Below are 16,403 nucleotides of genomic sequence, written 5' to 3' on the forward strand. Positions count from 1 at the left end.
TAATTTAACATTTAATTAATTTTTATATTATAGAATTTAATATATATTAATATATATTATGTATATTTATATATATTATAATATTAAATATATATTTAATTAATATACATTATAATTTAATATATATTATTTTTATGTATAATTTTATTGTCTCTGTTGAACTTTAAAAATTCTTTAAAATCTTGAAAAATTTGAAAGAAACTCTCGATTGATATATTCTTTTCTCTATCTTACATCTGCTTTATTTATCGTTATGACTAATTTAAAACAATATTCAATGATTTAAACTCTACAACGAATTGATTACTTAAAAATGTGTGAAAGAGAGATTGGTGAGGGAAAAAGAAAGAATCGAATGTTCGATTCCAGGGACAGCGACAACTCGGAGAGCGTGCTGCAGATCATCAGCAAGGGCCAGGGCATCGAGATGGCGAGCGGGCAGATCTATCCATCGAACACGAAGAAGTACTTCATGAATCACACTCTAGATACTCCGTATTCCAACAAGAGCAACCTGATGAAATCGCAACTGATTCCCAGATTGGACCGCGAATTGATGCAGCAGAGGATAGAGAGAAAAGCCGCGGCGTACGAGCGCGAACTTAAATTGCAGAAGAGCTTGTCGGAAGAATGCGAGGATCTGGGAGTCGACGAACCCAGCACTAGCGATCTATTTCCCGAGGCGGATTTGCTATTCGATACGAATCACTCGCCGTCGTTCGATCATTCCTCGCAGGATGCATCCTGCAGTCAGTCCTTGGGCATGAAGCCATACAACAGTTCGTACTTCCGATCGCTGGACTCGTCGAGCGGCAGCAGGGATGCTAGTCCGACCAGCGATTTCAAATCGAACGAGTGTAAAAGGAGCACGAGTCAGCGCGCGAGAACTCTGAAAGATTCGTTGAAGAGGGGCAAACGAGAAAAGGAGGATCTACAATTGGAGACTCCAGTGAAACATATGCGACTAACTCTGGATAATCTAAGTCAGGATGAAGCGTCGAACAGCAATTCGGACATCTCCAGGCTATCGCCGGCGAATCTCGGCTCGCTGGAGAACGACTCGTCGAAAGACATGAGCGGTCATCATCGCGTCAAGCTGATCTCGAGGAGCGGTTCGAAGGAAGGTACGCCTAGCAGCGTATCCAGTATACCATCTAACATGAAATTGGACATTGATTTGGACTCGGAATCGCTGCCACCCAGCATTAACGTCAACAATACTTCAGCGGCGAGTTCAGGTGACGAGAGTCTGACTCTACTTAGCGGGAACACCGCGGATCACCACACTATACCGTCACCATTATCACCATTGGCTGCAGCCGGACCGTTGCTGTCCACACACAAGTACACTTATACCAACAAGAAGCGCGTGCCGTCGTCCAAGTTGCGCATGGACTCTTATATGGCGTGGGAGAGTCCAATGTCCGAACGCACGAGGTCGAGCAGCGACGACGAGGACTCGAGTATCAGCGAGTCGATCAGCAGCCAGCCGGAGGACAACGTCGCATTGAGCAATGGCTTGGAAGACAGTGTACAGACATTAAAATCCTTGTCGTCCGATCGTCATTGCACCTACGTGAAGAAGAAGGACAAGCTGCAAGTGAACGCGAGGGTGGTTTTGAGTCGAACCGATCACAAAGCGACGACGACGGCGATGGCGGCGCTTCCTAAGCGAATCCCCAAGACGGAATCGATAGCGGTGACCGAATCGATGGTGATGTCGAGCGACAAGGCGTCGGAGGCGTCCGAGGACGAGGCCAGTAACATCGTGCTGATGGAACCCACGGATTGCCGGGCCAGAAGATCCAGTCTGCGCGGCCACGTGAAGAAGGGCTGCGCGTGTTGCAACGGTTCGCCGGAACGGCCGAAGAAGAAGACGACGACGACGACGGTCAAGTCGACGGACCACAAGTTGAAGAAACGCTTGTCGTCGAAGCAGCCCGGTAAGAGAAGGTAGTCCTAGCGATCGAACGCTCGTATGAGCACCGCGACGTGTTATTATATCACTAATAATGTATCATCATTGTCGTCATTGATGGTTTTTTGAAACGATCGAAATTGTGCCGAGACGGGGATGTTGTACTTCTTCATAATTCGGACAGTAAATGATCTTAATTCGCAAAATCGAATGATATCGAATGATGGGGCAAGTTATTGTAAATATTACTAGAGATGCGCTTAGATGCGCGAAATTCCGTGATTTACCACATTTGCAACATTTTGGAACTTTGGCGGCTACCTGCAGGTGTTTAGCCGAGAGAAATATTCTCCATGAGTTTAAATTAATGATGAATTTACGTTGAGTGCTTGCGTGCGTGTATGTGCATATATGAATATATGTGTGAATGTACGCAAGAGAAAGAGAGAGAGAGAGGATATAATATAAACGTATGATTTATATTAATTAGAGTTCTCGTCGATATAACAGTAGATGATCCTTCTACCATTAGGTGTTAACGATATTAGATTATAAGGTACAGATCATTTATGTATGGCAGACTTAGATTTTAAATCGTTAAGGTCGTTTAGCGATGCAATCTAGTCAAGTTTATGACGAGGACGAGTGGGCGACGAGGTGTAAAACAAATTATAATGAACGAGATAAGAGATACCGTAATGCGCGATCGTTAATAGATCCTTCGCAGAGTAAAGAGAGAGAGCCTGAATTTATATAATTCAATTCTACAGTATGTCTGTAATGACAAAGCTCTATTCCACGTTGTAACATGGTGTGGTCAGACTGAATAGACAAATAATAATAAAGTTCTCTTTCCGAAAAAAAAAAGATTAGGACATAGTAACAAGGATGTCTGCAGTCTCCCTTTGGAATGCATCATCTTTGCCTTTCGTGTAATGCTTACTTGTATCTGTATAACTCTAACTTTATATATAGAAATGAAACTGTCGTTGTGTAAATTCTCGGCGCTCTGCTCTTGCAAAGCAATCCTTGAAAAAGAAACGGGATTGTTTAAATGATTAAAAAAACAAAAATATATATATACATATGTATATATATATATCCATGATTTATAAGTGCAACATGAGGCATATGAAAAAAAGTAAAAAAGAAAAAAAAATGGAGTGGCAATAACACGTTCTATGGATCATTCTAATAGCTATCTGTTATACGGCCCGACCATACCTTGTCATGGTACATGTAAAAATCCAAGCGATTGTACACAACACAACAACAACATTGCGTAGATAATTCATTGAAAAGGTATATTATATATATATATATATGTATATATATGTGTATATATATATACATATATATATGTATATGCATATATATACATATATATACATATATTTCGCTGCACTTTAGTACAAAAATGCTTCACTTTGTTTCGGATGAAGATGATTTATATCGTATTATTATCGTACGCTATATCGTGAGATTGCTCGTGTGAATGGCCGCAAATTTTGCTATATGGACTTACTCTAAACTTATAACTTATAAAAAGCTTGTGAAAAAGGCTGCGTGGGAACATGAGTTGATCCAACGTTTCGTTGTAATAATTACAATAATTAATAAGCGTCAATTGGGCGCTGATATCCATTCCAAACTTTTATTCGACGCGCTACATATATATATTTTATATATAATATATATATAAACGTATATATATAGAGAAAAGTCGTCGCAATTTGTTCTGTCTCTCTTTTTCTGTTCTCTTTCGATGTTGTAAGAAAAAAAATTGTAGCTTCAAGTAATCGAGGTATAACTGTTCCTGCGAATAGTGTCTCATTACGTGATATGAACCAAAGTAGAGGCTCTGTCGAGAAAGGAATGAGAGGGAAATGCGAATAATGAATCGATGTGGTAGATGAACAGCATTGCACACGTGTAGAATATGTAAATTGTAATTAACTAATCTGTGTGTGTTCGCTTTTTTGTTTCTTTTGTAGAATGATAATTTAACTGTTTATTTTTTTCAGTAGTTGTAAATATTATTTAGAAATAGGGAGGTCAAAAATTATTCATTACTATTATATATCTATTATATAATACACACAATCGATCACTTAACACTAAACAGAGACCGAAAAAAGAGGAAAAAAGCTTTCTAATTTTTCTTTTGTAATATTTTATACGCGATTATGAAAGATTTTAATTTTATCGAACAATTGTATAATTATTTTTAGTGGTCGTATTTTTTCTAGTAAAATAATACAAAATTAAGAACATCACAATCTTTTCTGTTAATTTGATTGTAACTATATTATTTTGTATACACTCTGTATAATATATAATCGAATAGTGATCGATATAATTTTTTATTATTCCGATTTTTTTCTTAATTTATACATTCTACACGTATGCTAACACTGCGGATAAAATAACTAATATTTTTTTTTTCTGTGATTATATAATATAATCGCTTCGCTACAAATATGAATATGATTATCGCAGATCACGTTCCTTTCGTTTCCTCGTTCAGTTAGTAGTTAAACGACGAGCAAGATATCTACCTCCTGCACTTAATCGCTTTTTAGTTTATTTTGATTATAATATCTCTCGTGAGAGCGTTGAAGTTTGAATGTCTATACGTAAAAACAAAATAGCTCGAAACATTATGATTTTTGCCCGACAGAATTTGATTTTGCGGCATAAAAAAACGCGAACTGCGTGAAAAGAAACACATCGGGCGCTTTTTCTGTTCTTATATCTGCAATTATTTAAACCAAGACCTTTTACATACATACAATTCAAAGCGTTTAAAAGTGTAGACCTCGGAAAGAAGGATTCTCTGTAATTAAATACGTGTAAATAAATATGTTGAGTAATATTTATGTTAATTTGCTACACTAGCAACAAGAATAATTAAAAGGTACAAGTTTGTTGAAGTACCTACTCTATTGCATTAATCCAATCTTATTGTAATATAATCTAGATCATTTTCCAGTATTTTATTTATACTTTTATTCATTTATATTGTGTGAGAGATCAATATATCATTCAATTTTCATCTTTTACTTCTCACGACATGAAGAAAAGCATTTTTATTTTGCGTTAAGCGAGACAGATCTCGACCATATAATGTACTTCTACCTGAAATTAAACTCTTGTGTAATTGAGCTGGCCTACAGATAAGAAAGGCGTCTGATAATTAACAATTTTATTTTTAATTAAAAGAAAAAATCTACAAACATTATTTGAATTAAATTGATCTCTAGAGAAAAGACGTTCTTTCTTTTCTATAGATCGTCTCAATTTACATTCGCATCTCACTTTAATGTGGCATTTTCTTCCACGACCTCCTTAATATTTCTCCGCTAGGTCGTGAAAAGCGTATCCTAAAATAAGAGAGAAAATCGTGTTTCTACCGAAGCCGTTTGTATAAAGCGAGACAAAGTTCAGTCTATTCTCACGCTAAAAATAAGGAGGCGAATTATATCTTCCTGTATATTAGAGAGATAGAGGGAGGGAGAGAAAAGAGAAAGAGAGAGAAAAATACAGAGAAATGTCAGAGCGGCATGTCTCCGCGCATGTATAAAATTCCGAGCGAATGTCTCACACCAAATAGAGATGCGTATTTTTTGAATGAGACTATCTCAAAAAGAGAGATATAGCTTCTAATTCGCGCGCGCCAGATTCGCGTGTGCGTACGCTCGATTCGTCGGTGATAATCTGGCCTTTCGCCACCCAATTTAGTCGTACCAATCGCATTTATCATAGAGGGATGTGTAGTCTTCGTTGTTAAGGCAAATCCGAGAAGGAAGCGAGAGAAAGAGAACGAAGGAACACCCAGAATCGTTTAGGAAGTCAGGATCCGTAGCCGTACAATTTCGGTGATTTCAATGCTCGCTGAAGAAAGACACAAGCCAAATTGTCTTCAGTTTTTGATTGTCATCAGTAAAAAATCTTCACTTCACCTAAATTTTACCGTTTCAGATCCTGTATTTGGGGTTTAAGGCAAGGTTTTCCAAAGCTAAGCTTCTTCAGGTACTTAAAGAGAGGGAGGAAAAGGGGAGAGAGAAGAAAAAAAATTGATAAAATAAATAATCCGCTTTACACTGGCCGTTAAGCGATAACTTAAGAGTTTTTGTATCGTATGTTTATTAAGACTACTGTTTTTTGTCACTCAACACCCTACCAGTATTCGAGAGAAAAAGAGCGAGTGAGTGAAAGAGAGTGAAAAAGAAAAGCAAGAGAGAGGGAGAGAATGTGCGAATGTTATACGTCACTTTAGTATCATTAAAACGAGCGACGTATATAATAAAAAAAAGGGAGATAAATATAACTAATGCGAGCGAATAAAGGGTGGAGAAGAAGAGATGCGAAACGGAGGAGAGAGACTCGGAAGAGACAAAAGCGAACGGCCATACGTTGCAAAACGTACATTCATTTAAGCTACGTAATGTCGTTTAGCACAAATCAGTCGAAACAATTTGAGCGATCGGAGTAGAGTAAAGAGAACCAAGAGAGTACGCGAGAGAAATATATTAAAAAAACGTGACATGAATAATTAATTATGAATGATGAACGGACGGAGATCCGGGTACAGTCATCTCCGAAGACGACGCGAAAAGATGAAACGCTCCTGTGTACATACATAATAGAAGAGACGAGAATATAAACACATGTCGCGAGAAGGGAACAGTTTCTAGATACGGTACACCACCGCTATACATATGCACTGTAAGAAAAAAATTGTATCAATTGTGTCTCTCGAGAGCGACACGCTGCGAAAGGGTGCCTCTTCACGATATATTTCGCGAGAAGGGACTTTTCTCTCAATTTTTTAAGTTGCGAAATTGAAAGGTTTTTATGTAAAGGGAATCATGCTTCCCATTCTTTGATTAATTGATAATGTAATAATTATTTTTCGTTGAAGATATATTTTTCTTTTCGGGAGTCCTCATATACACAAAGTTGTCCATACTATTTGTTGTTATTTATAGAAACAGCGATATGTGTTGCAAATTATTCTTATCATACGACGTATCTTTTTCTTTGGAAAAAAAATTTAATTTTACTTTTATATATATATAATTTTTTTTTAGGTTTGGCATTTGATACCTTTTAGATAAAATCCGTTCGGCTGATATTTGCGTGTATATTAAGCAAGAAATCGATGCACAAATTGCAAATTGTGACTGACGTGAAAAAGTTTTCCGTAATGAAGTAGCGATGAAGCAGTCTGCCGTATTTTGTTCGCTAAAAAAAAAGAGGACTCTGTAAATAGGGCTTTATTTCGCCAAGCGACTTCGCAACTTTTTTCATCGTATTAATTTTTTTCATGAATTCTTTTTATAATTAATGACTAAATGCAGTCTCCTATTTCTAACTTTATGTTTACATTAAATAGTGTTTACATGATAAAGGAAAAAAATAAAATTCATAGTTACATGATCAGATTTGACGCTAAATGCGCGATAAAAATATGATTTATTTTCTGTCAAACTCTCTCAAACTAAATTAACAATTTTAAGCAACATCTAGAATTTAGAATAGAATTCTAATTATTTTTTATGTGTATTATACCAGAGTAGAATTTTGTTTAGAAATTTTTTCTAAAAACCTAACAAACAAATGTATTAAAAAATAATTATATATAATATATATAACATATTTTGCTTTTGTGTATATTATATTAAGTAGTTACATATGCCTATGTAATAATATTGAGAGAGATGTGTTTTTGCATTATTGCTACCGATAAAAAGTTTACAAAATTTGTGTTACGAAAAATTAGAATTTAAGCATTCATGCATTTTTTTTATCCTCAATACTTTACAGAAATGTACAGACAAAAGTGCGATGCGAAAAGCTGCAGAATCGTTTTGCGATGAGAGAGTCGGGTTTTAGAAATGTGTCGTGATCCACTGATGGAAGTTGTAAAATCGCACACAACAGTAGTCGCCCTATCCTATGGATTTTATTTCTGTGGAGATTTGTAAAGGACGAAAGAAAGAGAGAGAGAGATGAAAATACTCCGTGGATATGACTGTACAGCGTATTAACTTGTCCGGAGATACATATATCGAGGATCCTTTTTCAAAACTGAAGTATTAAGGATTGCATATTGTACATAAACAAGACATATTTTCTATATAAGGAACGTCGCTCGGTAAAAAGGCCGATGGCTCGAAAAAATACTGCAATATTATGATAATTCTTTCAAGCGGTAGGATAGCCTTTAATCGTTTTATGTAATGTAATGATAGAAAGAGGGTCTGGCAGAATAAAAGTGAAAGTTCTGTATTTAAATATCTTGTCGGTGTATATTCATTCACATATACAGGTATACACACACGCATATACACACGTGTTCATTGATCAGGAGTATATTTAATTGTAACTATATAACTCTCGGAAAAGCTTCGGATCGTAATTTATCGTTATACACAAAAATTACATTACGAAAATTATCGGTCTTAAGTTAATTGATAAATTACGTTTCTGTGTTGCATACAAATAATTTAGAAACAAGATTTCTTTTTGTATATCGTATCGCGAAATGGAGAGTAAAGAATGTGCAACAGATAATTTGAAGATTTGATAATAATTTGACAAGAATGAAATAATTTGAACAAGTTCGATTATTCCTCTTTAGCATTCCAATTAATCGAATGATCTTAAAACATAGGACTTAAACGGACTAGAATTGTAATATATTGAAATTAATGAATAGAATCTCTATTTATTGTGTATATATAATCGTTTATATATTGATTAGCTTGTACATTAGATACTAGCTTCTCATTTTTTGAAGAAAAGATAAAATATATCGAGAACACATTTACATATTTAAATTTCTTTTAAATTTTGCATTTCTTATATACATATGAATAAACCAGTTACAGCTGCGAGAAAATTACAGCTAATATTCATATATATAAGAAAAATATTTATTATTATTATATATACATCAAGTATTCTCTGAACTGTTAATATTTTCATGCTCTTTTCGTTGATTTTCCACCTCCTAATAAAAAAAAACCAAATACTGAATTGTCATAATTGAATATCAAATCTAAAATTAATAATAGTAAAAGTTGCAAAATTTTGCAAGTGTATTTCTTCAGCAAAAACATACCCTTTGAATAATGTCCAGTAACGTGACGTTATCACTCGATTGGAAAAACTCGCTGATCTCTTGCGGAATGCAAAAGTGTGTAGGAGGCTTTGGTTGAATTCCTATATCCTCTCCGATAAAACGAAACTCTGGTGTGTCACTAATATGATTTTGTAATTCCTCGTACGTAAAGAGCGTTCCTTTCGTAGACGATGCATCCATCGGACCAAAATCTATTATTTTTACTTTGTCTTTTTTGCGTCGTACAACGTCGAAAGAATCTATAAGAGACAAACTCTAGGAATGATACGATTATACGTATTTGAATCTCGTTATGTGAATTTTAATGTTTACTTACAATTGTACAATGGAAATCTGCCTTTGATGCGCTCTAAAAAGTAGCTCTTGATGTCTGTCTGTATATTATATTTTTCTGACTCATTGGAACTGTGGTATTGCGATATATCTCTCTGACTTATAGCTGTAATTAAAATGCAATTTGTTATCACAACAGTTGACTTTGTAACAACAGGCAAAACGCGAAGAAGCAGTTGATACCGAATAAAATTTAATAGTTGAAGATAAAATTTGAGTCAATAAATTACCAATGAGCTCATTGTCCATGACAAAGCAACGGAATTCTGTGCAAGGGTTGATATCTCGCCACTGCTTCAATACTAAGCAGAATGACAAAGGATTCTCGCATTCTCTTAAAGATTTTACAGTATTCAAGTCTTTAGCAATTCTGTCAGAACTCTTCAACAATAAATAGACTTCCTCCAAGGTCCTACATTTGAGAGTTTTCGTTGGCGCAACCCATGTTGCATCCTACAAGATAATTATAAACAATTATAAAACTGCAATTATATTCATATCATATTCATACAATTATCAAAATAATTATTATTACAAAAGTATATATTAAAAGGATTATATATGATGGAAAATTTATAAATACATTATTTGTGCCATTTTAATCAAGTACTTCAGAAAAAGTTTGATTTTTATTATACATATAGCATTTCTCTCTCTCTCTCTCTCTCTCTCTCTCTCTCTCTCTCTCTCTCTCTCTCTCTCTCTCTCTCTCTCTCTCTCTCTCTCTCTCTCTTTTTATATATAAATACACAAGTTTTTCATATTTTCATAAAAATAAACATTTCAAAAAGAATTTACATTTTTCCAAAAATAAGTCATTCAATTACAAAAGATGATAATAATATACAGCGAAAGATAACTTACTACAGGTGAGCTCCAATTTGTTTTGATGAATATTGCATCATATTCGTCTAATACATCTTGTATTTTTTTACTGAATTCAGGAAATGCTGGTTGATAGTCCGTTTCCTGTAATGATTAAAGAGACTTTTATAAATTAGGTAGTTGTCTCTAATTATAATTATAATTCATTGCATGAATTTTTCAATATAGAAAGGATAATGAACCTCATCCTCACCGGTCACCGGTGTACCGTCAGTCCATTCGGAATTCTCTGCTAACGATTTCACCGCCTCGATAGGCAACACAAACGCGTCGTGCTCCAAGTATTTTAATACATCGTCAGGAATGTCGAGAATCGTAGCCTCCAAGGCATCTTTCTTGAATGTTGGATACCAGCAAGAAAAGGAGCACTCCGGTTTTAAATCACTCACCATCTTTCCTCGAAAGCTTTTACATACACTTGTACCTTTATATACAAATACTTCAATCTCCTACTTTATTTAGAACGTTTTACAAAGAGTTCTCGTAAAATGACAAATATACTTTTGCTTATTCTGAAAAGTAAAATCAAAAAACGAGAGTGAATGGATGAAGTTGTTATTTATCACGATTCAAACCATGAATCGAAAAAATAACTAGAAGGACAACCGTATTAGACGAGAGATGAGATGGACAAGAATCGTTTAATCGACCAATTGGAACGAAAGAGGCGAAGATTCCTTCGTTCCGATTGGCCAATCGAAACTTTTGTCACTAGGAAAGGAGATAAATGAAATGGAGAAAGTAGCGAATCTATGTCACGAGAATAAATCGTGTCGATGGAAACGGGCATCTAACGTCAAAGCAGCTGTCACGAGGGAGACGACCAACTAACGATCTCTCTCTCTCTCTCTCTCTCTCTCTCTCTCTCTCTCTCTCTCTCTCTCTCTCTCTCTCTCTCTCTCTCTCTCTCTCTCTCTCCTCCCCTCCCCCTTCCTCTCTCCTGTCATTGCCTGGCGTATCGCACCGTTCTGTCAAACTTGGAACAAAAAGGGGTGAAAGGCCCGTGAGTTGCGAGCGAGTGAAAGTTTGCGTGCAGGGTGGGGCTCCTTTTGCGGGAATTTCGTTGGTATCGGCGATCGCCGAAGATGATGAATTGATCGACTTCACGTCTGTAGTAATTATCGTCGAGTTATACCCTTCGTATACACGATTCATCGCCCGTGAATTCGATCGGCTTCGGGACAGCTGCGGGAAAAGACAGTCATGGAGGACGACTTGCCGACCGAATACGACGTGGTCGTCGTAGGAACAGGTATTGATTTTTATCAATGCGAGAGAAGGAAAGAGTCGAATTTTCTTATCGCCAATAATCACTCTCGCTATCATGATTTTTGACAGGTATGACCGAGTCCATCGTCGCCGCGGCGGCAAGCAGGATCGGCAAAAAGGTTCTACACCTAGACAGGTACTCGTCCGGCCGGCATTTATTGTTTTCTATCCTTTTCCGCATCGTTAATTACTGTCAATCCCATGTATACTTCCTATACGTAATTATAAAGACGATTGATGTATTCATTGTCTCATTAAAGATCGAGAAGTGTCAAAATTGTATGAAATTGTGCTACATTGATATTTTACCACTAATTGCATATTAATTATAGTTGATACAAAAATATATATATATATATATATATATTAAAACATTATATAAAATAATTTTGCTTATGCGTATTTGAGAAAAAGGAAAAAAATCATTATCTTTAATCTTGAATTTTTATCATTTTGTTGTCCAAGATAAAGAGATGTGCACACATTCCTTGGATAATATGATAAGCTTTATTTATAACCAAGATAACAATGAAATGTAACATATATTTTAAATAAGTGTTGTTTTTTAATTTAGCAATGAATATTATGGAGGTCTTTGGGCTACATTTAATTTTGACGGCTTACAAAAATGGATAGAAGATTTAAAAACAGCTAAGAATAACACTAGAAATACAAATGTTGATTTGCAAGAGGGTGAAAAATTTTTAAAGGCTAGTGATCAATATTCTACGGTTGAGAATATTGGAGAAACGTGGTATATTTCCAAGTAAGAAGTCATCATATATTCAATAAGTTTAAAATATTTTATATATTCTAACTAATTCTTTTATTCATTTCTGTATAGTGATGCAGATTTACCTGATGTTTCCTCGAAAGTTACCCAAACTGAGAGTTCTGGAGATAGCGCCACAGCCGAAAGTGCAGAAAAGACTGATCAGGACAAGGCTGATAAGAAGGAAAATGTGAAGCAATGGAGCATAGACCGTATAAAGAAAGAATATAGAAGATTTAATATTGATCTGGCACCTAAAGTAAAATTATTTATTATATCTGTAACAAGAAAATACACACATGTATAAATTAATTTTCAGTACTCATAATATACAATTCTTATTACAGCTATTATTCGCCCGTGGCGAATTAGTAGAACTATTAATTTCTAGCAACATTGCACGTTACGCCGAATTTCGTGCAGTTTCTAGAGTTGCCACTTATATGGATGGTAAACTTACGCAAGTCCCCTGCTCTCGAGCTGATGTATTTGCGAATAAAACTGTTAGCGTGGTTGAGAAGAGAATGTTGATGCAACTTCTGACATCTTGCATGGAACAAGGTGCTGATAGTCCAGAGTTTGATGGTATGTAACATAAAGATATTAAGTAGCTTCTTAACTTAATTAATTCATTTCTGGTTTAGTCTGAATCTAATCCATCTCATTTACTTTTTTCAGGTTTCCGTGATAAAACATTCTTAGAATATCTTAATACGAAAAATCTTACGCCTATAGTACAGCATTATGTTGTACAAGCTATTGCAATGGCAACAGACAAAACGTCATGTAGAGATGGTGTTAATCGTACAAAGCATTTTCTCAACAGTCTTGGACGTTATGGAAATACACCCTTCTTATGGCCTATGTACGGAAGTGGGGAACTGCCTCAATGCTTTTGCAGGTACATTTTGCAAGAATATGTCAAACCTTTTTTTAAACAATATAGTGTCGCAAAAATAATTCTTTCTGCACTTTTTTTCAGACTGTGTGCAGTCTTTGGCGGAGTTTATTGTTTAAAAAGACAATTAGATGGCGTGATAGTTAATGAGGATAAATGCAAAGCTATTATTACTGGGAAACAGCGATTGGCTTTGGAGCATTTAGTTGTAGGGCAAGGACACTTGCCACCGGAGATTGTAGCCTCCGAGGGAGAAAATCAAATTTCACGTGGAATTTTTATTACCGATAGGTATTTCTTACACATGATTTTTTATGGAGTTTAAAAGATAATTATATATTATATATATATATATATATATATATATATATATATATATATATATGCGCACAATATTTTATTAAACATTACTTGATTTCTGCAGGTCAATTATGCAAGGCGAAAAAGAAAGTCTAACTCTTTTGTACTATCCACCAGAAGAACAAGGACAAGAACCTGTTACTCTAATTGAATTGGGACCATCCACCAATGCTTGTCCTCAAGGATTGTGTATGTATAAAATTGATGTGAATCTATTTCAGAATCACTTGAATTTGTGTCTGTATTGTGCTTTTTCTTTCTTGTTTTTTAGTCATGGTTCATATGACATGTAAACGTACTAAGAATGCAAAGGAAGATCTGGCGTATGTCGTGAATAAGTTCCTGAGAGCTGAACCACTTGATTCTAATGTTGTACGTAATTTTTCTGATTCTCATACCCAAACGGTCTCTCCTGATAAACGACATCTTCAGGTAATAAAAGATAATAATAAAATTAAAAAAATATATGTATAAAGATTTAGCCTATACCATATTTAATCGGTTTTTTTTTTTTTAATTATATTAGATTGATCGACGAGAAAAGGAAGAAAGTGAATATCCATTACCTCAAATATTGTGGTCCTTGTATCTAAATTTACCTGCAAGCGATATTAAATTAAGTGATTCTGCACCGAGTAACATACATTTATGTTCTGGACCGGATCTTGAACTTGATTTCGATTTTGCTGTAAATCAGGTATATATTAATAATAAGATCTCATACAATAGTATAATAATCTCTTAATATATAGTAATATAATATAATAAAATAGCTTTATTTATATGAAAATACATCTAATTATTTAAAGGCTTTCTTCTTTCTATGCATAATTATAGCATATACTATATAAATGATATAATTTAGGTAGTTTCTTTAATTGATGTATATAATTAATGCATATAATAAATATATATTAATTAATGTATATAATAATATACTTTTATTATTTAAAATTGTATTAAATATTTTTTTTTAATTTGTTTTTTACTTGCAGGCTAAGAGTATTTTTGAATCTATGTACCCGGATGAAGATTTCTTACCGCGTGCACCTGATCCAGAGGAAATCGTTTTGGAAGGCGATGAAACACCAGGTCCGAAATTCGAGGGTGGTGAGCCTGCAGAGGGTGAAGAAAAGCAAGACGTTGAAAAAACCGAAAAAGAAGAATGAATAATTATACAATGCTTTTGCGTCTCCAATATCGAAGAGAAGATAAGGCTTTTGCGCCTTTAGTGTCTTTTACCTTTATCGTTATTGCATTTCCTTATAAAAATATAAAATTAAACATAAAAAAAAAACGAAAATTACAATCACGAGATATTATGTGAGACAGTAATAACGAAGAGAAATTTCACGATATCAATCTTGTTTTGAGTTATTCATGTTACGTCACTTTTCGTCTATTCCAAATATTTTCATCGTTAAATTACGTCTCCGATTTATCTCACACCAATATAGATATTTTCAAATTTACATTTTAATAATAATATGAGCAGATAGTACTATGCTTTTGCAAGGACACAGACTTGTTAGGAGAGCACAAATGCGTTTACCAAAATAAATATAAATTTATCATATTAGGTTCACATCTTAACATTTAATATCTTAATTATTCATTTTATATATATTAATAATTCTTTTTTGTACAATTGAACATTATGTAAAAAACAATTCAAATGCATTTTGAGATCCATTCCAAATAGACACGCATAGCGCTTGTAATCATTAGATTCAAGATATACATACTCTATAGATATATTCATATAACAATATTGAAATGATAAAAATACAAAAATATGGCGTCACGCTTTTATACTTCAACAGATATTAATAGTACACTGCAATTGATATATAATGTATTGTATGTGCACGCGAGTCATTTAGATAATCGTCATTATGTATTGGGATTGATAGTTTGTATTATGTGCATTATACATAAATGGATATGTTATCTTCAATGCACTTGTCATTTGTTGATATATCTGTAATAAAAAGTGCGCAATCTACACTCGGTTGAAATGAATAATTGTTAAATTTAGTGCACAATTGTTTTTAATGCATTATGTTATAATAAATAATTTTTTCAATGATTTTACAAACGAAATAAAAAGAAAAGCATCAATTATTTTATCGAATTTATATTGGTTTATAACGTGGTTGTACTCATCCAACGTGTTTGTGACTTAAATAAGATGTAATTTAAAATGGTTTTTAGTACTTATTTTCAGACGATCATCTTAGTCTACTATTCATATATTCTATAATTTAATTTTATAAAGAAGTTAATGGTTTATTTATTTAACTCTTCTGTATAACAAACTATATATATAAAATGTAAAATTTAGTATAACTATATTAATATGTTGCAGCATATTTCTTTTCTTTATTAAAAATGAAAAAAATTCGTGGCTGTGAGAAATAGCTTTTTTTTAGACTGCTATTTTATCACAAATTTTAATCATAAGTGTAGATCCAATTTTTTTCGAAACATTTGAGCCTTAAAAGTTAAACTGATCGATTCTAGATTTTATTTTAATATTAGAGTATTAATCGTGGCCTGGCACTAAAATTAAATTTACAAAAACTGAATTAATAATAATTTGGCTTTTAAGAGACTCGTACATTGAATTCTTTTTTTATTTTATAGATATAGTTCCTTCGTATTATCATATATTTTCACAGGGTTGCAAAAAATTTAATTTATACTAAAAATCTTAACAAATATATTTATTATTATTCTATATTATTATTCTGAATTATATATTCTGTTTAATGTTATATATGTATAACATTTTATACTATTTAATAATGTAGTAAAG

General features: G+C 33.8%; 3 protein-coding genes across 4 annotated transcripts in view; 2 read left to right on the plus strand and 1 right to left on the minus strand.

The window, feature by feature from the left end:
• LOC145937767 (uncharacterized) overlaps positions 1–8,218 on the plus strand; it is a 66,878-nt gene extending 58,660 nt beyond the window's left edge. For both annotated transcript variants that reach the window (XM_083041116.1, XM_083041117.1), the window contains exon 9: positions 370–8,218. In XM_083041116.1, the coding sequence (XP_082897242.1) occupies positions 370–1,957 (1,588 nt within the window). In that variant the 3' untranslated portion in view covers positions 1,958–8,218. The remainder of the gene's footprint in view (positions 1–369) is intronic.
• Positions 8,219–8,225: 7 nt separating this feature from the next.
• On the minus strand, positions 8,226–10,868 carry LOC145937776 (translation initiation factor eIF2 assembly protein). The gene is made up of 6 exons (XM_083041151.1): positions 10,469–10,868; positions 10,266–10,370; positions 9,632–9,854; positions 9,385–9,507; positions 9,048–9,307; positions 8,226–8,936 (listed from the first exon to the last, which is right to left on the minus strand). The coding sequence occupies exons 1-6, from the start codon at positions 10,676–10,678 to the stop codon at positions 8,880–8,882; spliced, it is 978 nt and encodes a 325-aa protein (XP_082897277.1). The 5' UTR covers positions 10,679–10,868; the 3' UTR covers positions 8,226–8,879.
• Positions 10,869–11,216: 348 nt separating this feature from the next.
• Positions 11,217–15,786, plus strand: Rep (Rab escort protein). Its single transcript, XM_083041141.1, has 11 exons — positions 11,217–11,538; positions 11,625–11,691; positions 12,130–12,321; positions 12,400–12,586; positions 12,675–12,912; positions 13,006–13,228; positions 13,310–13,516; positions 13,650–13,774; positions 13,857–14,017; positions 14,112–14,282; positions 14,581–15,786. The coding sequence occupies exons 1-11, from the start codon at positions 11,490–11,492 to the stop codon at positions 14,752–14,754; spliced, it is 1,794 nt and encodes a 597-aa protein (XP_082897267.1). The 5' UTR covers positions 11,217–11,489; the 3' UTR covers positions 14,755–15,786.
• Positions 15,787–16,403: the final 617 nt, after the last annotated feature.

Source organism: Prenolepis imparis, unplaced genomic scaffold, assembly GCF_030444845.1.
Source record: "Prenolepis imparis isolate NDT839.2.m4 unplaced genomic scaffold, iyPreImpa1.0 SCAF_6, whole genome shotgun sequence".
In the NCBI taxonomy this organism is placed as follows: domain Eukaryota; kingdom Metazoa; phylum Arthropoda; class Insecta; order Hymenoptera; family Formicidae; genus Prenolepis; species Prenolepis imparis.

Excerpts from the sequence above, each read along its gene's own strand:
- Rep (XM_083041141.1), top strand. The coding sequence starts at position 11,490 with ATGGAGGACGACTTGCCGACCGAATACGACGTGGTCGTCGTAGGAACA. Across the intron at positions 12,322-12,399 it reads GAAACGTGGTATATTTCCAA|TGATGCAGATTTACCTGATG; the intron begins GTAAGAAGTCAT and ends ATTTCTGTATAG. Across the intron at positions 13,775-13,856 it reads TGCTTGTCCTCAAGGATTGT|TCATGGTTCATATGACATGT; the intron begins GTATGTATAAAA and ends CTTGTTTTTTAG.
- LOC145937776 (XM_083041151.1), bottom strand. The coding sequence starts at position 10,678 with ATGGTGAGTGATTTAAAACCGGAGTGCTCCTTTTCTTGCTGGTATCCA. Across the intron at positions 9,508-9,631 it reads CATGGACAATGAGCTCATTG|CTATAAGTCAGAGAGATATA; the intron begins GTAATTTATTGA and ends TTTTAATTACAG. Across the intron at positions 8,937-9,047 it reads TACTGGACATTATTCAAAGG|GAGGTGGAAAATCAACGAAA; the intron begins GTATGTTTTTGC and ends TTTTTTTATTAG.